General features: G+C 43.6%; 1 protein-coding gene across 1 annotated transcript; it reads left to right on the plus strand.

The window, feature by feature from the left end:
• On the plus strand, positions 1-25,631 carry LOC139394184 (protein disulfide-isomerase A2-like). The gene is made up of 11 exons (XM_071142229.1): positions 1-1,200; positions 2,877-3,098; positions 3,178-3,311; positions 14,660-14,797; positions 15,340-15,456; positions 15,551-15,676; positions 21,453-21,644; positions 22,493-22,613; positions 24,079-24,260; positions 25,248-25,355; positions 25,490-25,631. The coding sequence occupies exons 1-11, from the start codon at positions 972-974 to the stop codon at positions 25,544-25,546; spliced, it is 1,626 nt and encodes a 541-aa protein (XP_070998330.1). The 5' UTR covers positions 1-971; the 3' UTR covers positions 25,547-25,631.
• Positions 25,632-26,035: the final 404 nt, after the last annotated feature.

Genomic DNA, 26,035 nt, shown 5'->3' on the forward strand with positions numbered 1-26,035 from the left:
AGTTGTGTGTGGCAGTGAGACAGAACAGAGGAGATACAGAACAGAGTGTGACCAGTGGACAGGAGAGACAGAACAGAGGAGAGACTGGAGAGAGGAGAGACAGAACAGAGGAGAGACTGGATACAGGAGAGACAGAACAGGGGAGAGACTGGAGAGAGGAGAGACAGAACAGAGGAGAGACTGGAGAGAGGAGAGACAGAACAGAGGAGAGACTGGAGAGAGGAGAGACAGAACAGAGGAGAGACTGGAGAGAGGAGAGACAGAACAGAGGAGAGACTAGAGAGAGGAGAGACTGGAGAGAGGAGAGACAGAAGAGAGTGTGACCAGTGGACAGGAGAGACAGAACAGAGTGTGACCAGTGGACAGGAGAGACAGGACACTGCGTGACTCGTGGACAGGAGAGACAGGACACTGCGTGACTCGTGGACAGGAGAGACAGGACACTGTGTGACTAGTGGACAGGAGAGACAGAACAGAGTGTGACCAGTGGACAGGAGAGACAGAACACTGCGTGACTAGTGGACAGGAGAGACAGGACACTGCGTGACTAGTGGACAGGAGAGACAGGACACTGCGTGACTAGTGGACAGGAGAGACAGGACACTGCGTGACTAGTGGACAGGATAGACAGGACACTGCGTGACTAGTGGACAGGAGAGACAGGACACTGCGTGACTAGTGGACAGGAGAGACAGGACACTGCGTGTCTCGTGGACAGGAGAGACAGGACACTGCGTGACTAGTGGACAGGAGAGACAGGACACTGCGTGACTAGTGGACAGGAGAGACAGGACACTGCGTGACTCGTGGACAGGAGAGACAGGACACTGCGTGACTAGTGGACAGGAGAGACAGGACACTGCGTGACTAGTGGACAGGAGAGGCAGGACACTGCGTGACTAGTGGACAGGATAGTGTGTGACCAGCAGAACAGTTTGTGACGAGGGTTATTCTCCATCAGCATCATCACCATGCGGTTCTGTGTGGTTCTAGTAGCCGTGGTTCTGGTTCTCCATGTGTCCCAGACCGAGACGGCGGAGGACACCAGTCCAGAACAGACCGACGCAGCGGAACAAGAGACGGAGCCGGAGAAGAAAGAGAAAACGACTGAGATAGAGGAGGAGAAGGACGTGATGGTTCTACACATCAATAACTTCCAAAGGGCCCTGAGTGAAAACAAGTTCCTGCTGGTTGAGTTCTGTGAGTAGAAACATAGTGAAGGTTAAGGTTAGTTACCTAGTCATCTTGGTTAGGGTTAGTCACCCAGTCATCTTGGGTTAGGGTTAGTTACCTAGTCATCTGGGTTACGGTTAGTCACCTAGTCATCTGGGTTAGGGTTAGTCACCTAGTCATCTGGGTTAGGGTTAGTCACCTAGTCATCTGGGTTAGGGTTAGGGTTAGTCACCTGTCATCTTGGGTTAGGGTTAGTCACCTAGTCATCTAGGGTTAGGGTTAATCACCTAGTCATCTTGGGTTATGGTAAATCACCTAGTCATCTGGGTTAGGGTTAGTCACCTAGTCATCTCGGTTAGGGTTAATCACCTAGTCATCTGGGTTAGGGTTAGTCACCTAGTCATCTTAGGTTGGGATTAGTCACCTAGTCATCTTGGGTTGGGGTTAGTCACCTAGTCATCTGTTTTATGGTTAGTCACCTAGTCATCTGGGTTAGGGTTAGTCACCTAGCCATCTTGGGTTAGGGTTAGTCATCTAGTCATCTGGGTTAGTGTTAGGGTTAGTCACCTAGTCCTCTTGGGTTAGGGTTAGTCACCTAGTCATCTGGGTTAGGGTTAGTCATCTAGTCATCTTGGGTTAGGGTTAGGGTTAGTCACCTAGTCCTCTTGGGTTAGGGTTAGGGTTAGTCACCTAGTCGTCTTGGGTTAGGGTTAGTCACCTAGTCATCCTGGCCTGTTGTACAATTCATTTGAAACCTTCTATTCATCCTCATGACTCTATAACTCCCTTACCCTAACCCTCGTCATCTCTCAGGACGCTTATTTGTTTTACTCCCTGACCTTAACACTCGTCATCACTAAGGACCCTTATCAGCTGAATGTTCACATGTTCTCTCCAACTGCAGCACATGTAAATTCTCCCAGGGCTACCTCTACCTGAGGTTAAGGTTAGGAGGAGTTACCAGGGCTATCTCTACCTGAGGTTAATGTTAGGAGGAGTTACCATGGCTACCAGGGCTATCTCTACCTGAGGTTAAGGTTAGGAGGAGTTACCATGGCTGCCAGGGCTATCTCTACCTGAGGTTAAGGTTAGGAGGAGTTACCAGGGCTACCTCTACCTGAGGTTAAGGTTAGTAGTAGTTACCAGGGCTATCTCTACCTTAGGTTAAGGTTAGGAGGAGTTACCATGGCTACCAGGGCTATCTCTACCTGAGGTTAAGGTTAGGAGGAGTTACCATGGTTACCAGGGCTATCTCTACCTGAGGTTAAGGTTAGGAGGAGTTACCAGGGCTACCTCTACCTGAGGTTAAGGTTAGGAGGAGTTACCAGGGCTATCTCTACCTGAGGTTAAGGTTAGGAGTTACCAGGGCTATCTCTACCTGAGGTTAAGGTTAGGAGGAGTTACCATGGCTACCAAGGGCTATCTCTACCTGAGGTTAAGGTTAGGAGGAGTTACCATGGCTACCAGGGCTATCTCTACCTGAGGTTAAGGTTATGAGGAGTTACCATGGTTACCAGTTTAGCCTCAACTGACTCTGGATCTGATCTGGTATATTTGCATTTTATCATTAATTTGCCATATGCAATTGTGTGTGTGTGTGTGTGTGTGTGTGTGTGTGTGTGTGTGTGTGTGTGTGTGTGTGTGTGTGTGTGTGTGTGTGTGTGTGTGTGTGTGTGTGTGTGTGTGTGTGTGTGTGTGTGTAGATGCTCCGTGGTGTGGTCACTGCCGTCAGTTGGAGCCGGTGTATGCGGAGGCAGCGGGGGTGTTGAAGGGAGAGAGAAAGGAGGGAGAGAGCGAGGGATACCGTCTGGCTAAAGTGGATGCTGCAGAGGAGAAGGAGCTGGCAGAAGAGTTTGATGTCGGAAGTTTCCCAACCATCAAACTGTTCACCGATGGAGACAGAAACAACCCCATCGACTTCACTGGTAATAACCTCTAGCCCCTGACCTCTGACCTCTAACCCTACTGACCCTAAACCTAACCATCAAACTGTGTGTGTTTTAGGGAAGAGGACAGTGCAGGGTATTGTCCAGTGGTTGAAGAGGCGGTCAGGTCCTAGTGCCGTGGTGTTAGAGACGACTGATGCCGCTTCAGAACACATCAGCCTTCACAACGTTACAGTGCTGGGGTTCTTCACTGTGAGTACCCTGACCCCTGGTCTCCAACCCTGACCCTGACCCCTGGTCTCCAACCCTGACCCTGACCCCTGGTCTCCAACCCTAACCCTGACCCCTGGTCTCCAACTCTGACCCTGACCCCTGGTCTCCAACCCTGACCCTGACCCCTGGTCTCCAACCCTAACCCTGACCCCTGGTCTCCAACCCTAACCCTGACCCCTGGTCTCCAACCCTAACCCTGACCCCTGGTCTCCAACCCTAACCCTGACCCTGACACCTGACCCCTGGTCTCCAACCCTGACCCCTGGTCTCCAACCCTAACCCTGACCCTGACCCCTGGCCTCCAACCCTAACCCTGACCCTGACCCCTGGTCTCCAACCCTGACCCTGACCCTGACCCCTGGTCTCCAACCCTAACCCTTTGACCTCTAGTCCCTGACGTCTGTCTGTCTGTCTGTCTGTCTAGAGACTATAGTGTCTGTACAGCAGTCTGAACATTAGACTAGAGACTATAGTGTCTGTACAGCAGTCTGAACATTAGACTAGAGACTATAGTGTCTGTACAGCAGTCTGAACATTAGACTAGAGACTATAGTGTCTGTACAGCAGTCTGAACATTAGACTAGAGACTATAGTGTCTGTACAGCAGTCTGAACATTAGACTAGAGACTATAGTGTCTGTACAGCAGTCTGAACATTAGACTAGAGACTATAGTGTCTGTACAGCAGTCTGAACATTAGACTACAGACTATAGTGTCTGTACAGCAGTCTGAACATTAGACTAGAGACTATAGTGTATGTACAGCAGTCTGAACATTAGACTAGAGACTATAGTGTCTGTACAGCAGTCTGAACATTAGACTAGAGACTATAGTGTCTGTACAGCAGTCTGAACATTAGACTAGAGACTATAGTGTCTGTACAGCAGTCTGAACATTAGACTAAAGACTACAGTGTCTGTACAGCAGTCTGAACATTAGACTAGAGACTATAGTGTCTGTACAGCAGTCTGAACATTAGACTAGAGACTATAGTGTCTGTACAGCAGTCTGAACATTAGACTAGAGACTATAGTGTCTGTACATAGTAATCTACATTAGATTTTATTTTTGATTATTCAGGTTCACCGTCACCATTTCCCAGTTGATTTGAATGTTGTAAATCTCAGTGTAAATCTCAGTGTAAATCCCAGTGTAAATCTCAGTGTAAATCCCAGTGTAAATCCCAGTGTAAATCTCAGTGTAAATCCCAGTGTAAATCCCAGTGTAAATCCCAGTGTAAATCCCAGTGTAAATCCCAGTGTACATCCCAGTGTACATCCCAGTGTAAATCCCAGTGTAAGAACAGTTTAAAGCCTCAAAAGACGATCCAACTTCAGAGCTGCCAACTCGCGTCTGACCTTCCTCTCTTCTATCTCACGCATCTGACCCTCTTCTCTTATATCTGAACATTTTAAGGCCTACACCAATAGAACCAGCCATCATACCTTCATCAGAACACCCTAGTCAGGTCAATACCAACTAAACAGGCCTACACCAATAGAACCAGCCATCATACCTTCATCAGAACACCCTAGTCAGGTCAATACCAACTAAACAGGCCTACACCAATAGAACCAGCCATCATACCTTCATCAGAACACCCTAGTCAGGTCAATACCAACTAAACAGGCCTACACCAATAGAACCAGCCATCATACCTTCATCAGAACACCCTAGTCAGGTCAATACCAACTAAACAGGCCTACACCAATAGAACAATGTAGCATTAACACTGGAGTGATAGATGTGCAAGAAGAGATACTGGGTTGCAAAAGTGCAATAAGATAAATAACGAAGGTGTTCCTAATGGTTTGTCACCTCAGTGTACATCATTTACACACACAGAACAATGAGTGTCTCAGACAGATCCAGTTCAGAGGCCTTCATCAGCAGCAGATTTTAATATGTTTATGCAACAAATGTTATCGAGTTGTATCGCATCGAAACAAGCCGTATCGATTCATCCTCTAATCTAACCAAATGTTATCGAGTCGTATCACATCGAAACAAACCGTATCTATTCACCCTCTAATCTAACCAAATGTTATCGAGTCGTATCACATCGAAACAAACCGTATCTATTCACCCTCTAATCTAACCAAATGTTATCGAGTCGTATCACATCGAAACAAACCGTATCTATTCACCCTCTAATCTAACCAAATGTTATCGAGTCGTATCACATCGAAACAAACCGTATCGATTCACCCTCTAATCTAGCTAAATGTTAGTGCATCGAGTCGTATCGCATCGAAACAAACCGTATCTATTCATCCTCTAATCTAACCAAATGTTAGTGCATCGAGTCGTATCACATCGAAACAAACCGTATCTATTCACCCTCTAATCTAACCAAATGTTATCGAGTCGTATCGCATCGAAACAAACCGTACCTATTCACCCTCTAATCTAACCAAATGTTATCGAGTCGTATCGTATCGAAACAAACCGTATCTATTCACCCTCTAATCTAACCAAATGTTATCGAGTCGTATCGCATCGAAACAAACCGTACCTATTCACCCTCTAATCTAACCAAATGTTATCGAGTCGTATCACATCGAAACAAACCGTATCGATTCATCCTCTAATCTAACCAAATGTTATCGAGTCGTATCGCATCGAAACAAACCGTATCTATTCATCCTCTAATCTAACCAAATGTTATCGAGTCGTATCACATCGAAACAAACCGTACCTATTCACCCTCTAATCTAACCAAATGTTATCGAGTCGTATCACATCGAAACAAACCGTATCTATTCACCCTCTAATCTAACCAAATGTTATCGAGTCGTATCGCATCGAAACAAACCGTATCTATTCATCCTCTAATCTAACCAAATGTTAGTGCATCGAGTCGTATCGTATCGAAACAAACCGTATCTATTCACCCTCTAATCTAACCAAATGTTATCGAGTCGTATCGCATTGAAACAAACCGTATCGATTCACCCTCTAATCTAACCAAATTTTATCGAGTCGTATCGCATCGAAACAAACCGTATCTATTCACCCTCTAATCTAACCAAATGTTTTCGAGTCGTATCGTATCGTATCGAAACAAACCGTACCTATTCATCCTCTAATCTAACCAAATGTTATCGAGTCGTATCACATCGAAACAAACCGTATCTATTCACCCTCTAATCTAACCAAATGTTATCGAGTCGTATCGTATCGAAACAAACCGTATCTATTCATCCTCTAATCTAACCAAATGTCATCGAGTCGTATCACATCGAAACAAACCGTATCTATTCACCCTCTAATCTAACCAAATGTTAGTGCATCGAGTCGTATCGTATCGAAACAAACCGTATCTATTCATCCTCTAATCTAACCAAATGTTATCGAGTCGTATCACATCGAAACAAACCGTACCTATTCATCCTCTAATCTAACCAAATGTTATCGAGTCGTATCACATCGAAACAAACCGTATCTATTCACCCTCTAATCTAACCAAATGTTATCGAGTCGTATCGTATCGAAACAAACCGTATCTATTCACCCTCTAATCTAACCAAATGTTATCGAGTCGTATCGCATCGAAACAAACCGTATCTATTCATCCTCTAATCTAACCAAATGTTAGTGCATCGAGTCGTATCGTATCGAAACAAACCGTATCTATTCACCCTCTAATCTAACCAAATGTTATCGAGTCGTATCGCATTGAAACAAACCGTATCGATTCACCCTCTAATCTAACCAAATGTTATCGAGTCGTATCGCATCGAAACAAACCGTACCTATTCACCCTCTAATCTAACCAAATGTTATCGAGTCGTATCACATCGAAACAAACCGTACCGATTCACCCTCTAATCTAACCAAATGTTATCGAGTCGTATCGCATCGAAACAAACCGTATCGATTCATCCTCTAATCTAACCAAATGTTATCGAGTCGTATCACATCGAAACAAACCGTATCGATTCATCCTCTAATCTAACCAAATGTTATCGAGTCGTATCGCATCGAAACAAACCGTATCTATTCACCCTCTAATCTAACCAAATGTTATCGAGTCGTATCGCATCGAAACAAACCATATCTATTCATCCTCTAATCTAACCAAATGTTATCGAGTCGTATCACATCGAAACAAACCGTATCGATTCATCCTCTAATCTAACCAAATGTTATCGAGTCGTATCGCATCGAAACAAACCGTATCTATTCATCCTCTAATCTAACCAAATGTTATCGAGTCGTATCACATCGAAACAAACCGTACCTATTCACCCTCTAATCTAACCAAATGTTATCGAGTCGTATCACATCGAAACAAACCGTATCTATTCACCCTCTAATCTAACCAAATGTTATTGAGTCGTATCGCATTGAAACAAACCGTATCTATTCATCCTCTAATCTAACCAAATGTTATCGAGTCGTATCACATCGAAACAAACCGTATCTATTCACCCTCTAATCTAACCAAATGTTATCGAGTCGTATCACATCGAAACAAACCGTATCTATTCACCCTCTAATCTAACCAAATGTTATTGAGTCGTATCGCATCGAAACAAACCGTATCTATTCATCCTCTAATCTAACCAAATGTTATCGAGTCGTATCACATCGAAACAAACCGTATCTATTCACCCTCTAATCTAACCAAATGTTTTCGAGTCGTATCGTATCGTATCGAAACAAAACGTACCTATTCATCCTCTAATCTAACCAAATGTTATCGAGTCGTATCACATCGAAACAAACCGTATCTATTCACCCTCTAATCTAACCAAATGTTATCGAGTCGTATCACATCGAAACAAACCGTACCTATTCACCCTCTAATCTAACCAAATGTTATCGAGTCGTATCGCATCGAAACAAACCGTATCTATTCATCCTCTAATCTAACCAAATGTTAGTGCATCGAGTCGTATCGTATCGAAACAAACCGTATCTATTCACCCTCTAATCTAACCAAATGTTATCGAGTCGTATCGCATTGAAACAAACCGTATCGATTCACCCTCTAATCTAACCAAATGTTATCGAGTCGTATCGCATCGAAACAAACCGTACCTATTCACCCTCTAATCTAACCAAATGTTATCGAGTCGTATCACATCGAAACAAACCGTACCGATTCACCCTCTAATCTAACCAAATGTTATCGAGTCGTATCGCATCGAAACAAACCGTATCGATTCATCCTCTAATCTAACCAAATGTTATCGAGTCGTATCACATCGAAACAAACCGTATCGATTCATCCTCTAATCTAACCAAATGTTATCGAGTCGTATCGCATCGAAACAAACCGTATCTATTCACCCTCTAATCTAACCAAATGTTATCGAGTCGTATCACATCGAAACAAACCGTACCTATTCACCCTCTAATCTAACCAAATGTTATCGAGTCGTATCGCATCGAAACAAACCGTATCTATTCATCCTCTAATCTAACCAAATGTTAGTGCATCGAGTCGTATCGTATCGAAACAAACCGTATCTATTCACCCTCTAATCTAACCAAATGTTATCGAGTCGTATCGCATTGAAACAAACCGTATCGATTCACCCTCTAATCTAACCAAATGTTATCGAGTCGTATCGCATCGAAACAAACCGTACCTATTCACCCTCTAATCTAACCAAATGTTATCGAGTCGTATCACATCGAAACAAACCGTACCGATTCACCCTCTAATCTAACCAAATGTTATCGAGTCGTATCGCATCGAAACAAACCGTATCGATTCATCCTCTAATCTAACCAAATGTTATCGAGTCGTATCACATCGAAACAAACCGTATCGATTCATCCTCTAATCTAACCAAATGTTATCGAGTCGTATCGCATCGAAACAAACCGTATCGATTCACCCTCTAATCTAGCTAAATGTTAGTGCATCGAGTCGTATCGCATCGAAACAAACCGTATCTATTCATCCTCTAATCTAACCAAATGTTAGTGCATCGAGTCGTATCACATCGAAACAAACCGTATCTATTCACCCTCTAATCTAACCAAATGTTATCGAGTCGTATCGCATCGAAACAAACCGTACCTATTCACCCTCTAATCTAACCAAATGTTATCGAGTCGTATCGTATCGAAACAAACCGTATCTATTCACCCTCTAATCTAACCAAATGTTATCGAGTCGTATCGCATCGAAACAAACCGTACCTATTCACCCTCTAATCTAACCAAATGTTATCGAGTCGTATCACATCGAAACAAACCGTATCGATTCATCCTCTAATCTAACCAAATGTTATCGAGTCGTATCGCATCGAAACAAACCGTATCTATTCATCCTCTAATCTAACCAAATGTTATCGAGTCGTATCACATCGAAACAAACCGTACCTATTCACCCTCTAATCTAACCAAATGTTATCGAGTCGTATCACATCGAAACAAACCGTATCTATTCACCCTCTAATCTAACCAAATGTTATCGAGTCGTATCGCATCGAAACAAACCGTATCTATTCATCCTCTAATCTAACCAAATGTTAGTGCATCGAGTCGTATCGTATCGAAACAAACCGTATCTATTCACCCTCTAATCTAACCAAATGTTATCGAGTCGTATCGCATTGAAACAAACCGTATCGATTCACCCTCTAATCTAACCAAATTTTATCGAGTCGTATCGCATCGAAACAAACCGTATCTATTCACCCTCTAATCTAACCAAATGTTTTCGAGTCGTATCGTATCGTATCGAAACAAACCGTACCTATTCATCCTCTAATCTAACCAAATGTTATCGAGTCGTATCACATCGAAACAAACCGTATCTATTCACCCTCTAATCTAACCAAATGTTATCGAGTCGTATCGTATCGAAACAAACCGTATCTATTCATCCTCTAATCTAACCAAATGTCATCGAGTCGTATCACATCGAAACAAACCGTATCTATTCACCCTCTAATCTAACCAAATGTTAGTGCATCGAGTCGTATCGTATCGAAACAAACCGTATCTATTCATCCTCTAATCTAACCAAATGTTATCGAGTCGTATCACATCGAAACAAACCGTACCTATTCATCCTCTAATCTAACCAAATGTTATCGAGTCGTATCACATCGAAACAAACCGTATCTATTCACCCTCTAATCTAACCAAATGTTATCGAGTCGTATCGTATCGAAACAAACCGTATCTATTCACCCTCTAATCTAACCAAATGTTATCGAGTCGTATCGCATCGAAACAAACCGTATCTATTCATCCTCTAATCTAACCAAATGTTAGTGCATCGAGTCGTATCGTATCGAAACAAACCGTATCTATTCACCCTCTAATCTAACCAAATGTTATCGAGTCGTATCGCATTGAAACAAACCGTATCGATTCACCCTCTAATCTAACCAAATGTTATCGAGTCGTATCGCATCGAAACAAACCGTACCTATTCACCCTCTAATCTAACCAAATGTTATCGAGTCGTATCACATCGAAACAAACCGTACCGATTCACCCTCTAATCTAACCAAATGTTATCGAGTCGTATCGCATCGAAACAAACCGTATCGATTCATCCTCTAATCTAACCAAATGTTATCGAGTCGTATCACATCGAAACAAACCGTATCGATTCATCCTCTAATCTAACCAAATGTTATCGAGTCGTATCGCATCGAAACAAACCGTATCTATTCACCCTCTAATCTAACCAAATGTTATCGAGTCGTATCGCATCGAAACAAACCATATCTATTCATCCTCTAATCTAACCAAATGTTATCGAGTCGTATCACATCGAAACAAACCGTATCGATTCATCCTCTAATCTAACCAAATGTTATCGAGTCGTATCGCATCGAAACAAACCGTATCTATTCATCCTCTAATCTAACCAAATGTTATCGAGTCGTATCACATCGAAACAAACCGTACCTATTCACCCTCTAATCTAACCAAATGTTATCGAGTCGTATCACATCGAAACAAACCGTATCTATTCACCCTCTAATCTAACCAAATGTTATTGAGTCGTATCGCATTGAAACAAACCGTATCTATTCATCCTCTAATCTAACCAAATGTTATCGAGTCGTATCACATCGAAACAAACCGTATCTATTCACCCTCTAATCTAACCAAATGTTATCGAGTCGTATCACATCGAAACAAACCGTATCTATTCACCCTCTAATCTAACCAAATGTTATTGAGTCGTATCGCATCGAAACAAACCGTATCTATTCATCCTCTAATCTAACCAAATGTTATCGAGTCGTATCACATCGAAACAAACCGTATCTATTCACCCTCTAATCTAACCAAATGTTTTCGAGTCGTATCGTATCGTATCGAAACAAAACGTACCTATTCATCCTCTAATCTAACCAAATGTTATCGAGTCGTATCACATCGAAACAAACCGTATCTATTCACCCTCTAATCTAACCAAATGTTATCGAGTCGTATCACATCGAAACAAACCGTACCTATTCACCCTCTAATCTAACCAAATGTTATCGAGTCGTATCGCATCGAAACAAACCGTATCTATTCATCCTCTAATCTAACCAAATGTTAGTGCATCGAGTCGTATCGTATCGAAACAAACCGTATCTATTCACCCTCTAATCTAACCAAATGTTATCGAGTCGTATCGCATTGAAACAAACCGTATCGATTCACCCTCTAATCTAACCAAATGTTATCGAGTCGTATCGCATCGAAACAAACCGTACCTATTCACCCTCTAATCTAACCAAATGTTATCGAGTCGTATCACATCGAAACAAACCGTACCGATTCACCCTCTAATCTAACCAAATGTTATCGAGTCGTATCGCATCGAAACAAACCGTATCGATTCATCCTCTAATCTAACCAAATGTTATCGAGTCGTATCACATCGAAACAAACCGTATCGATTCATCCTCTAATCTAACCAAATGTTATCGAGTCGTATCGCATCGAAACAAACCGTATCTATTCACCCTCTAATCTAACCAAATGTTATCGAGTCGTATCACATCGAAACAAACCGTACCTATTCACCCTCTAATCTAACCAAATGTTATCGAGTCGTATCGCATCGAAACAAACCGTATCTATTCATCCTCTAATCTAACCAAATGTTAGTGCATCGAGTCGTATCGTATCGAAACAAACCGTATCTATTCACCCTCTAATCTAACCAAATGTTATCGAGTCGTATCGCATTGAAACAAACCGTATCGATTCACCCTCTAATCTAACCAAATGTTATCGAGTCGTATCGCATCGAAACAAACCGTACCTATTCACCCTCTAATCTAACCAAATGTTATCGAGTCGTATCACATCGAAACAAACCGTACCGATTCACCCTCTAATCTAACCAAATGTTATCGAGTCGTATCGCATCGAAACAAACCGTATCGATTCATCCTCTAATCTAACCAAATGTTATCGAGTCGTATCACATCGAAACAAACCGTATCGATTCATCCTCTAATCTAACCAAATGTTATCGAGTCGTATCGCATCGAAACAAACCGTATCTATTCACCCTCTAATCTAACCAAATGTTATCGAGTCGTATCGCATCGAAACAAACCATATCTATTCATCCTCTAATCTAACCAAATGTTATCGAGTCGTATCACATCGAAACAAACCGTATCGATTCATCCTCTAATCTAACCAAATGTTATCGAGTCGTATCACATCGAAACAAACCGTATCTATTCACCCTCTAATCTAACCAAATGTTATCGAGTCGTATCACATCGAAACAAACCGTATCGATTCACCCTCTAATCTAACCAAATGTTATCGAGTCGTATCACATCGAAACAAACCGTATCGATTCATCCTCTAATCTAACCAAATGTTATCGAGTCGTATCACATCGAAACAAACCGTATCGATTCACCCTCTAATCTAACCAAATGTCATCGAGTCGTATCACATCGAAACAAACCGTATCTATTCACCCTCTAATCTAACCAAATGTTATCGAGTCGTATCGCATCGAAACAAACCGTACCTATTCACCCTCTAATCTAACCAAATGTTATCGAGTCGTATCACATCGAAACAAACCGTACCGATTCACCCTCTAATCTAACCAAATGTTATCGAGTCGTATCACATCGAAACAAACCGTACCGATTCACCCTCTAATCTAACCAAATGTTATCGAGTCGTATCGCATCGAAACAAACCGTATCGATTCATCCTCTAATCTAACCAAATGTTATCGAGTCGTATCACATCGAAACAAACCGTATCGATTCATCCTCTAATCTAACCAAATGTTATCGAGTCGTATCGCATCGAAACAAACCGTATCTATTCACCCTCTAATCTAACCAAATGTTATCGAGTCGTATCGCATCGAAACAAACCATATCTATTCATCCTCTAATCTAACCAAATGTTATCGAGTCGTATCACATCGAAACAAACCGTATCGATTCATCCTCTAATCTAACCAAATGTTATCGAGTCGTATCACATCGAAACAAACCGTATCTATTCACCCTCTAATCTAACCAAATGTTATCGAGTCGTATCACATCGAAACAAACCGTATCGATTCACCCTCTAATCTAACCAAATGTTATCGAGTCGTATCACATCGAAACAAACCGTATCGATTCATCCTCTAATCTAACCAAATGTTATCGAGTCGTATCACATCGAAACAAACCGTATCGATTCACCCTCTAATCTAACCAAATGTTATCGAGTCGTATCACATCGAAACAAACCGTATCTATTCACCCTCTAATCTAACCAAATGTTATCGAGTCGTATCGCATCGAAACAAACCGTATCTATTCACCCTCTAATCTAACCAAATGTCATCGAGTCGTATCACATCGAAACAAACCGTATCTATTCACCCTCTAATCTAACCAAATGTCATCGAGTCGTATCACATCGAAACAAACCGTACCGATTCACCCTCTAATCTAACCAAATGTTATCGAGTCGTATCGTATCGAAACAAACCGTATCTATTCATCCTCTAATCTAACCAAATGTTATCAAGACGTATCACATCGAAACAAACCGTATCTATTCATCCTCTAATCTAACCAAATGTCATCGAGTCGTATCACATCAAAACCAAATCACACCAATATGTTTGAAAATAAATGTAACGTATTGTTCCTGTATCATATTAGAGCCCATGTGTCTAGTACAGATGTCTGTCTGTCTGTCTGTCTGTCTGTCTGTCTGTCTGTCTGTCTGTCTGTCTGTCTGTCTGTCTGTCTGTCTGTCTGTCTCTCTCTCTGTCTGTCTGTCTGTCTGTCTGTCTGTCTGTCTGTCTGTCTGTCTCTCTGTCTGTCTGTCTGCTCTATATATAATCTATCTGATCTGTCCACCAGAGTCTGGAGAGTGAGGAGGCCAAGGTGTTCTATAGTGTTGCCATGGAGATGGTTGACATGGTGTTCGGGGTGACAACCAGTCCAGAGGTCTTCCAGAAATATGAAGTAAAGAACAACAGTGTGGTGCTGTTCAAGAAGGTGAGTAGCTCTGACCTCTAACCCCTGACCTCTAACCCCTAATGTGTGTGTGTGTGTGTGTGTGTGTGTGTGTGTGTGTGTGTGTGTGTGTGTGTGTGTGTGTGTGTGTGTGTGTGTGTGTGTGTGAGTGTGAGTGTGTGTGTGTGTGTGTGTGTGTGTGTGTGTGTGTGTGTGTGTGTGTTAGTTTGACGAGTGCAGGGTAGACCTGTCTGTGTCTGAGGAGGAGAAGGTGAGGAGCTCTGACCTCTAACCCCTAATGTGTGTGTGTGTGTGTGTGTGTGTGTGTGTGTGTGTGTGTGTGTGTGTGTGTGTGTGTGTGTGTGTGTGTGTGTGTGTGTGTGTGTGTGTGTGTGTGTGTGTTAGTTTGATGAGGGCAGAGTAGACCTGTCTGTGTCTGAGGAGGAGAAGGTGAGGAGCTCTGACCTCTAACCCCTAATGTGTGTGTGTGTGTGTGTGTGTGTGTGTGTGTGTGTGTGTGTGTGTGTGTGTGTGTGTGTGTGTGTGTGTGTGTGTGTGTGTGTGTGTGTGTGTGTGTGTGTTAGTTTGACGAGGGCAGGGCAGACCTGTCTGTGTCTGAGAAGGAGAAGGTGGGTAAAGAGGAGCTGACTGTCTTCATCAGGACCAACAGTCTGGAGCTGGTCATAGAGTTCAACGAGCAGGTACACACACACACACACACGCACAGACAAACATACACACACACACACACGCACACACAGCCTATTGAGTGTGTTGTGTCTGTCTATCCTGCAGAATGCGGATAAGATCTTTGGTTCAAAGGTTCACACCCACACCCTCCTGTTCATCAACTCTACAGTCCAGGAGCAGAAGAACCTTCTCACTGAATACAGCACCGTGGCCAGGGACTTCAAGGGCAAGGTATTATACTATACACAACTATAGAAATACTGCTATACATTTATATAATGGATGGGTCTAATCCTGATTGGTTAAAACCGCATTCCAGCCGGCGTCTATTCCACAAGTTACCACCGTCTAAATCTATGATGTTAAAATGTCTATTTACTCTGTTCCATCTGACTGCGCAATCCACTGCCTCTTCAGCCCGGCCAGGCAATTTATAAACTTGATCTCCTCTAGTCTTTTAGACTGTCATTTAGTTCTCAACAGCAGAGATTTGTATAAACCTTGCTGTCTGTCTCTCTGACATATGCAACATTGTTTCAATATTCAAATTTGATCTCCAGAATGTTTTTTATTTTTTTAATTTCACCTTTATTTAACCAGGTATATACAGTGCCTTGTGAAAGTATTCGGCCCCCTTGAACTTTGCGACCTTTTGCCACATTTCAGGTTTCAAACATAAAGATATAAAACTGTATTTTTTTGTGAAGAATCAACAACAAGTGGGACACAATCATGAAGTGGAACGACATTTATTGGATATTTCAAACATTTTTAACAAATCAAAAACTGAAAAATTTGGCGTGCAAAATTATTCAGCCCCCTTAAGTTAATACTTTGTAGCGCCACCTTTTGCTGCGATTACAGCTGTAAGTCGCTTGGGGTATGTCTCTATCAGTTTTGCACATCGAGAGACTGACATTTTTTCCCATTCCTCCTTGCAAAACAGCTCGAGCTCAGTGAGGTTGGATGGAGAGCATTTGTGAACAGCAGTTTTCAGTTCTTTCCACATATTCTCGATTGGATTCAGGTCTGGACTTTGACTTGGCCATTCTAACACCTGGATATGTTTATTTTTGAACCATTCCATTGTAGATTTTGCTTTATGTTTTGGATCATTGTCTTGTTGGAAGACAAATCTCCGTCCCAGTCTCAGGTCTTTTGCAGACTCCATCAGGTTTTCTTCCAGAATGGTCCTGTATTTGGCTCCATCCATCTTCCCATCAATTTTAACCATCTTCCCTGTCCCTGCTGAAGAAAAGCAGGCCCAAACCATGATGCTGCCACCACCATGTTTGACAGTGGGGATGGTGTGTTCAGCTGTGTTGCTTTTACGCCAAACATAACGTTTTGCATTGTTGCCAAAAAGTTCAATTTTGGTTTCATCTGACCAGAGCACCTTCTTCCACATGTTTGGTGTGTCTCCCAGGTGGCTTGTGGCAAACTTTAAATGACACTTTTTATGGATATCTTTAAGAAATGTCTTTCTTCTTGCCACTCTTCCATAAAGGCCAGATTTGTGCAATATACGACTGATTGTTGTCCTATGGACAGAGTCTCCCACCTCAGCTGTAGATCTCTGCAGTTCATCCAGAGTGATCATGGGCCTCTTGGCTGCATTTCTGATCAGTCTTCTCCTTGTATGAGCTGAAATTTTAGAGGGACGGCCAGGTCTTGGTAGATTTGCAGTGGTCTGATACTCCTTCCATTTCAATATTATCGCTTGCACAGTGCTCCTTGGGATGTTTAAAGCTTGGGAAATATTTTTGTATCCAAATCCGGCTTTAAACTTCTTCACAACAGTATCTCGGACCTGCCTGGTGTTTTCCTTGTTCTTCATGATGCTCTCTGCGCTTTTAACGGACCTCTGAGACTATCACAGTGCAGGTGCATTTATACGGAGACTTGATTACACACAGGTGGATTGTATTTATCATCATTAGTCATTTAGGTCAACATTGGATCATTCAGAGATCCTCACTGAACTTCTGGAGAGAGTTTGCTGCACTGAAAGTAAAGGGGCTGAATAATTTTGCACGCCCAATTTTTCAGTTTTTGATTTGTTAAAAAAGTTTGAAATATCCAATAAATGTCGTTCCACTTCATGATTGTGTCCCACTTGTTGTTGATTCTTCACAAAAAAATACAGTTTTATATCTTTATGTTTGAAGCCTGAAATGTGGCAAAAGGTCGCAAAGTTCAAGGGGGCCGAATACTTTCGCAAGGCACTGTATATATATAAAACCATAACCCTTTAATTAACCAGGTATTTATGTATTATATATGTAACCCTAACCCTTTATTTAACCAGGTAGGCCAGTTGAGAACAAGTTCTCATTTACAACTGCGACCTGGCCAAGATAAAGCAAATCAGGGCGACACAAAACAACAACACAGAGTAACACATGGAATAAAAAATACAATACAATAGAAAAAATAAAGTTTATATACAGTGCATGCAAATGGCGTGACAAGGCATTAAATAGGCCATAGTAGTTAAGTAATTACATTTTAGCAGATTAACACTGGAGTGATAGATGAGCAGATGACGATACCTTTGTCTGTACTTTATACCTTGAAGCTATTTTATCGCGCCTAGAAACCTTATCCTACTTCTCCTCTTTTCCTCTGGTGATGTAGAGGTGAATCCAGGCCCTGCAGTGCCTAGCTCCACTCCTATTCCCCAGGCTTTTGATGACTTCTGTAACCGTAAAAGCCTTGGTTTCATGCATGTTAACATTAGAAGCCTCCTCCCTAAGTTTGTTTTATTCACTGCTTTAGCACACTCTGCCAACCCGGATGTTCTAGCTGTGTCTGAATCCTGGCTTAGGAAGACCACCAAAAATTCTGACATTTTCTTCCCTAACTACAATATTTTCAGACAAGATAGAACTGCCAAAGGGGGCGGTGTTGCAATCTACTGCAAAGATAGCCTGCAGAGTTCTGTCCTATCCAGGTCTGTACACAAACAATTTGAAGTTCTACTTTTAAAAATCCACCTCTCTAAAAACAAGTCTCGCACTGTTGCTTCCTGCTATAGACCACCCTCTGCCCCCAGCTGTGCTCTGGACACCATATGTGAACTGATTGCCCCCCATTTATCTTCAGAACTCGTGCTGCTAGTCGACCTAAACTGGAACATGCTTAACACCCCAGCCATCCTACAATCTAAGCTTGATGCCCTCAATCTCACACAAATGATCAATGAACCTACCAGGTACCTCCCCAAAGCCGTAAACACGGGCACCCTCATAGATATCATCCTAACCAACTTGCCCTCTAAATACACCTCTGCTGTCTTCAACCAGGATCTCAGCGATCACTGCCTCATTGCCTGCATCCGTAATGGGTCAGCGGTCAAACGACCTCCACTCATCACTGTCAAACGCTCCCTGAAACACTTCAGCGAGCAGGCCTTTCTAATCGACCTGGCCAGGGTATCCTGGAAGGATATTGATCTCATCCTGTCAGTAGAGGATGCCTGGTTATTTAAAAAAATGCCTTCCTCACCATCTTAAATAAGCATGCCCCTCCCAAAAAAATTTGAACCAGGAACAGATATAGTCCTTGGTTCACTCCAGACCTGTCTGCCCTTGACCAGCACAAAAACATCCTGTGGCATTCTGCATTAGCATCGAATAGCCCCCGTGATATGCAACTTTTCAAGGAAGTTAGGAACAAATATAGACAGGCAGTTAGATAAGGCAAGGCTTTTTACAATTGATGACCGCTGGCAGTGGTTTTTTAAGGCTGTCACCACCGATAAATCCACTATAATTGAGAATTTCAATAAGCATTTCGGCTGGCCATAAGCATTACGGCTGGCCATGCTTTCCACTTGGCTACCCCTACCCCGGTCAACTGCCCGGCACCCTCCACAGCAACCCGCCAAAGCCCCCACCATTTCTCCTTTACCCAAATCCAGATAGCTGATGTTTTGAAAGAGCTGCAAAATCTGGACCCCTACAAATCAGCCGGGCTAGACAATCTGGACCCTCTCTTTCTAAAATTATCTGCCGAAATTGTTGCAACCCCTATTACTAGCCTGTTCAACCTCTCTTTCGTATCGTCTGAGATTCCCAAAGATTGGAAAGCTCCGCGGTCATCCCCCTCTTCAAAGGGGTGACACTCTAGACCCAAACTGCTACAGACCTATATCTATCCTACCCTGCCTTTCTAAGGTCTTCGAAAGCCAAGTTAACAAACAGATTACTGACCATTTCGAATCCCACCGTACCTTCTCCGCTATGCAATCTGGTTTCAGAGCTGGTCATGGGTGCACCTCAGCCACGCTCAAGGTTCTAAACGACATCATAACCGCCATCGATAAGAGACATTACTGTGCAGCCGTATTCATCGACCTGGCCAAGGTTTTCGACTCTGTCAATCACAACATTCTTATTGGCAGACTCGATTTCTTGGTTTCTCAAATGATTGCCTCGCCTGGTTTACCAACTACTTCTCTGATAGAGTTCAATGTGTCAAATCGGAGGGCCTGTTGTCCGGACCTCTGACAGTCTGTATGGGTGTGCCACAGGGTTTAGTTCTCGGGCCGACTCTCTTTTCTGTATACATCAATGATGTTGCTCTTGCTGCTGGTGATTCTCTGATTCACCTCTACGCAGACGACACCATTCTGTATACTTCTATCCCTCCTTGGACACTGTGTTAACCTAACCTCCAGACGAGCTTCAATGCCATACAACTCTCCTTCCGTGGCCTCCAACTGCTCTTAAACGCAAGTAAAACTAAAATGCATGCTATTCAATCGATCACTGCCCGCACCTGCTCGCCCGTCCAGCATCACTACTCTGGACGGCTCTGACTTAGAATACGTGGACAACTACAAATACCTGGGTGTCTGGTTAGACTGTAAACTCTCCTTCCAGACTCACATTAAGCATCCAAAATTAAATCTAGAATCGGCTTCCTATATCGCAACAAAGCATCCTTCACTCATGCTGCCAAACATACCATCGTAAAACCGACCATCCTACCGTTCCTCGACTTCGGTGGTGTCATCTATAAAATAGCCTCCAACACTCAACAAACTGGATGTAGTCTATCACAGTGCCATCCGTTTTGTCACCAAAGCAACCATACACTACCCACCATTGCGAACTGTACGCTCTCGTTGGTTGGCCCTCGCTTCATACTCGTCGCCAAATCCACTGGCTACAGGTTATCTACAAGTCTCTGCTAGGTAAAGCCCCGCCTTATCTCAGCTTACTGGTCACCATAGCAGCACCCACCCGTAGCACGCGCTCCAGCAGGTATATCTCACTGGTCACTCCCAAAGCCAATTCCTCCTTTGGTCGTCTTTCCTTCCAGTTCTCTGCTGCCAATGACTGGAAAGAATTGCAAGAATCTCTGAAGCTGGAGACTCACATCTCCCTCACTAACTTTAAGCACCAGCTGTCAGAGCAGCTTGAACAGCCCATCTATCATCCCCATATTTATTTATTTATTTTGCTCCTTTGCACCCCAGTATCTCTACTTGCACATTCATCTTCTGCCGATCTACCATTCCAGTGTTTAATTGCTATATTGTAATTACTTTGCCACCATGGCCTATTTATTTCCTAACTTACCTCATTTGTACTCACTGTATATAGACTTTTTGTTTTCTTTTGTTCTACTGTATTATTGACTGTATGTTTTGTTTATTCCATGTGTAACTCTGTGTTGTTGTTTGTGTCGAATTGCTACGCTTTATCTTGGCCAGGTCGCAGTTGCAAATGAGAACTTGTTCTCAACTAGCCTACCTGGTTAATCAAAGGTGAAATAAAATAAAATAAAAAATATAAACATTATACTACTACTACTATATGCAGTATACTACTACACACTACTATATTCAGTACATTGTTCAGCAGCAGATTGTCATGGTTTTTCAAGGTTTTCGTTGGTATGGGCATTGACAAGTGTGTGTGTGTGTGTGTGTGTGTGTGTGTGTGTGTGTGTGTGTGTGTGTGTGTGTGTGTGTGTGTGTGTGTGTGTGTGTGTGTAGGTATTGTTCATCATTATAGATGTAACGGGACCAGTCAGTCATGTCCTGAAGTACTTCGGTCTTTCCGAGGGCGACGCCCCCGCTGTACGCATCATCAACACCGACACCACCAAAAAGTTTGCTCTGATTGGGCAGATAACGGCCGCCACGCTCCAAACGTTCTGTCAGGGAGTTCTGGACGGAACCGTGAAGGTAATCAACCACCCACCCAACCAATCACATCACTCCTACTGCTAGCGCTAACTAATCACATAACACCTACTACTAGACTTAGCCAATCACATCACTCCTGACCATACTGCCAACGTATCACATCACCCCTAATACTAGAGCTAGCCATTCACATCACTCCTACTACTAGACTTAGCCAATCACATCACCCCTGCTACTAGACTTAGCCAATCACATCACTCCTACTACTAGACTTGGACAATCACATCACTCCTACTACTAGAGCTAGCCAATCACATCATTCCTACTACTAGACTTAGCCAATCACATCACTCCTACTACTAGAGCTAGTCAATCACATAATTCCTGACCCTACTGCCAACATATCACATCACCCCCACTACTAGAGCTAGCCAATCACATCACCCCTACTACTAGAGCTAGCCAATAACATCACTCCTACTACTAGAGCTAGCCAGTCACATCACCCCTACTACTAGAGCTAGCCAATCACAATACTCCCACCACTATAGCCAGCCAACCAGTTCACACGTATACCCCTACAGCCACACAGGGTGTAAAGTTTCGAGGTCAGGATTAGGGTCTAACTGTTTGTTATGGTTCCAGGCCCACTTTCTCAGTGAGGATGTACCTGAGGACTGGCATAAGGGTCAGGGGTTAGGGGTCAGGAGTTTAAGGTTAGAGGTCAGGGGTTAGAGATCAGAGATTAGTGGTCAAGGATTAGAGATGAGAGGTTATGGGTTAGAGGTCAGGGGTTAGAGGTTAGCGATTAGTGGTCAAGGGTTAGAGATGAGAGGTTATGGGTTAGAGGTCAGGGGTTAGAGGATAACTGTGTGTTGTGGTTACAGTCTCACCTGCTGAGCGAGGAGGTACCAGAGGACTGGGATAAAGGACCCGTTAAAGTTCTGGTCGGGAAGAACTTTGAGGCTGTCGCCCTCGACAACAACAAGAATGTCTTCGTAGAGTTCTGTAAGTCAACTATTCCTGTATCAATCATCAGCAGTTCAACTTCCAAGGCGTGGCATAATAAATCCTCTCTGTACTACAGATTACTGCTAAAATAAAGGAAGCACTTGAGTAAATGAGGGATACAAAGTATATTGAAAGCAGGTGTGCAGGTGTGGTTCCTGAGTTAATTAAGCAATTAACATCCCATCATGTTTAGGGTCACGTATAAGAATGCTCGGCAGGCCATTATTTTGGCCACCATAGCTCTGCTCCCATAGGATGACACTGCCCCCATCCACAGGGTATGAGTGGTCGCTGAATGATGTAAACCATATGCCATGGCCGTCTCAGTCACCAGAGCTCAACCCAATTAAACACTTACGGTTCTGGAAGGGCGGAGTCAGCATTTTCCAACGTCAACAAAATAACCTCTTTATTGTGGAAGAATGGTGTCGCATCCCTCCGACAGAGTTCCAGACACCTGTAGAATCCGAGGTGAAGCTGTTTGGCTGGTCGTCTTTATTGTGGAAGAATGGTGTCGCATCCCTCCGACAGAGTTCCAGACACTTGTAGAATCTGAGGTGAAGCTGTTTGGCTGGTCGTCTTTATTGTGGAAGAATGGTGTCACATCCCTCCGACAGAGTTCCAGACACCTGTAGAATCTGAGGTGAAGCTGTTTGGCTGGTCGTCTTTATTGTGGAAGAATGGTGTCGCATCCCTCCGACAGAGTTCCAGACACCTGTAGAATCTGAGGTGAAGCTGTTTGGCTGGTCGTCTTTATTGTGGAAGAATGGTGTCGCATCCCTCCGACAGAGTTCCAGACACCTGTAGAATCTGAGGTGAAGCTGTTTGGCTGGTCGTCTTTATTGTGGAAGAATGGTGTCGCATCCCTCCGACAGAGTTCCAGACACCTGTAGAATCTGAGGTGAAGCTGTTTGGCTGGTCGTCTTTATTGTGGAAGAATGGTGTCGCATCCCTCCGACAGAGTTCCAGACACCTGTAGAATCTGAGGTGAAGCTGTTTGGCTGGTCGTCTTTATTGTGGAAGAATGGTGTCGCATCCCTCCGACAGAGTTCCAGACACCTGTAGAATCTGAGGTGAAGCTGTTTGGCTGGTCGTCTTTATTGTGGAAGAATGGTGTCGCATCCCTCCGAGAGAGTTCCAGACACCTGTAGAATCTGAGGTGAAGCTGTTTGGCTGGTCGTCGTGGTGAAGACTTATTAAGACACCATCTTGGTGTTTCCTCTATTTAGCCAGTTACCTGTCGCTAGTGGTGTTTCCTCTTTTTAGCCAGTTACCTGTCGCTAGTAGCTAGCTAAGTGTAAATTGAGCTAGCTAGTGAACGTTAGCTAAAGATAGTGTGTGTGTAGATGCCCCATTGGTCACTGTAAGGAGCTGGCTCCTGTCTGGGAGAAGCTGGCAGAGAAGTAACCCAAACCCTAACTAGCTAGCGAACGTTAGCTAAAGATAGTGTGCCTGTGTGTAGATGCCCCATGGTGTGGTCACTGTAAGGAGCTGGCACCAGTCTGGGAGATGTTGGCAGAGAAGTACGCTGACCGGGATGACATCATCATTGCCAAGATTGACGCCACGACCAATGAGGTGGAGGGAGTGTCTGTGTCTGGCTTCCCTACACTACGATACTACCCTGCTGGAGAAGACAGCAAGGTAACCTTTAACCCTTAACGTCTGACCTTAACCTTAACCTCTGACCCTAAACAAACGAGGTAGAGGGAGTGTCTGTGTCTGGCTTCCCTACACTACAATACTACCATGCTGGAGAAGACAGCAAGGTAACCTTTAACCTCTGACCTTAACCTAAACCTCTGACCATAAACAAACGAGGTAGAGGGCGTGTCTGTGTCTGGCTTCCCTACACTACGATACTACCCTGCTGGAGAAGACAGCAAGGTAACCTTTAACCCTTAACCTCTGACCTTAACCTTAACCTCTGACCCTAAACAAATGAGGTAGAGGGAGTGTCTGTGTCTGGCTTCCCTACGCTACAATACTACCATGCTGGAGAAGACAGCAAGGTAACCTTTAACCTCTGACCTTAACCTAAACCTCTGACCATAAACAAACGAGGTAGAGGGCGTGTCTGTGTCTGGCTTCCCTACACTACGATACTACCCTGCTGGAGAAGACAGCAAGGTAACCTTTAACCCTTAACCTCTGACCTTAACCTTAACCTCTGACCCTAAACAAACGAGGTAGAGGGAGTGTCTGTGTCTGGCTTCCCTACGCTACGATACTACCCTGCTGGAGAAGACAGCAAGGTAACCTTTAACCTCTGACCTTAACCTTAACCTCTGACCCTGGAGGGAGTCACACACAATCTATCGGAAGGATAGAAAGACTACACTGTCACACCTCTATCACAAACTACACCGTGTGTGTGTGTGTGTGTGTGTGTGTGTGTGTGTGTGTGTGTGTGTGTGTGTGTGTGTGTGTGTGTGTGTGTGTGTGTGTGTGTGTGTGTGTGTGTGTGTGTGTGTGTGTGTGTGTGTTGGAGAGCAATGAGGAAGAGATTTGAACAGTCAGGCATCATGATAAAAACCAGTCACACCTGACCCTCTGTCTCTCTCTCTCTCTGTGTGTGTGTGTGTGTGTGTGTGTGTGTGTGTGTGTGTGTGTGTGTGTGTGTGTGTGTAGGAGGTAGAGTACAGTGGGACCAGAGACTTGGAGACGTTTGCTATGTTCCTGGACAATGGAGGACAGCTTCCGAAGGTGGAAGAGGAGGATGAGGATGATGAAGAGGAGGTGAAGTTGAACTTACCTGACTAATTATGCAAACCCCTCCCACTCTAAGCTCTTCTGACCAATCCCCTGTCACTGTTAATACAAACCCCTCCCACTCCAGCTCTCTTGACCAATCCCCTCTCTCCTTCTGACAGGTCACTGATGAGTCATCGCCACCGCCAGCCAATGAGACGTCTAAAGACGAGCTGTAAAGTCAGAGGACTGAACCAATCAAGAGTAGTTTATTGGTTTCTATGGTTTCTCTTGGTTTAATAATAAAAGTGATTTGATTCTGAAGTCTGGAGTGGCGAGTCTTTATAGAGGGGAGGAGAAGAGGAGACAAGGATAGGAAACAAGGATAGACAACTAGGAGAGGAGACGACAAGAGGAAACAACTTTAGACTGTTGAGATGCACACAGAGATAGAGACACAGAGAGAGACAGAGATAGAGACACACAGAGATAGACACAGATATAGGGACACACAGAGATAGACACACACAGAGATAGAGACAGAGATAGGGACACACACATAGATAGAGACACAGATAGACACACACAGATATAGAGACACAAATAGACACACACAGAGACAGAGACACAGATAGAGAGAGAGACAGAGACACAGACAAACAGAGACACAGATAGAGACAGAGACACAGACAGACAGAGACACAGATAGAGACAGAGACACAGACAGA

The sequence above is a fragment of the Oncorhynchus clarkii genome, unplaced genomic scaffold, assembly GCF_045791955.1.
Source record: "Oncorhynchus clarkii lewisi isolate Uvic-CL-2024 unplaced genomic scaffold, UVic_Ocla_1.0 unplaced_contig_11233_pilon_pilon, whole genome shotgun sequence".
Classification (NCBI taxonomy): domain Eukaryota; kingdom Metazoa; phylum Chordata; class Actinopteri; order Salmoniformes; family Salmonidae; genus Oncorhynchus; species Oncorhynchus clarkii.

Coding starts and splice junctions, on each gene's coding strand:
- LOC139394184 (XM_071142229.1), top strand. CDS start 972: ATGCGGTTCTGTGTGGTTCTAGTAGCCGTGGTTCTGGTTCTCCATGTG. Junction 3,099..3,177: donor CAACCCCATCGACTTCACTG/GTAATAACCTCT, acceptor TGTGTGTTTTAG/GGAAGAGGACAGTGCAGGGT. Junction 14,798..15,339: donor GTGTGGTGCTGTTCAAGAAG/GTGAGTAGCTCT, acceptor TGTGTGTGTTAG/TTTGACGAGGGCAGGGCAGA.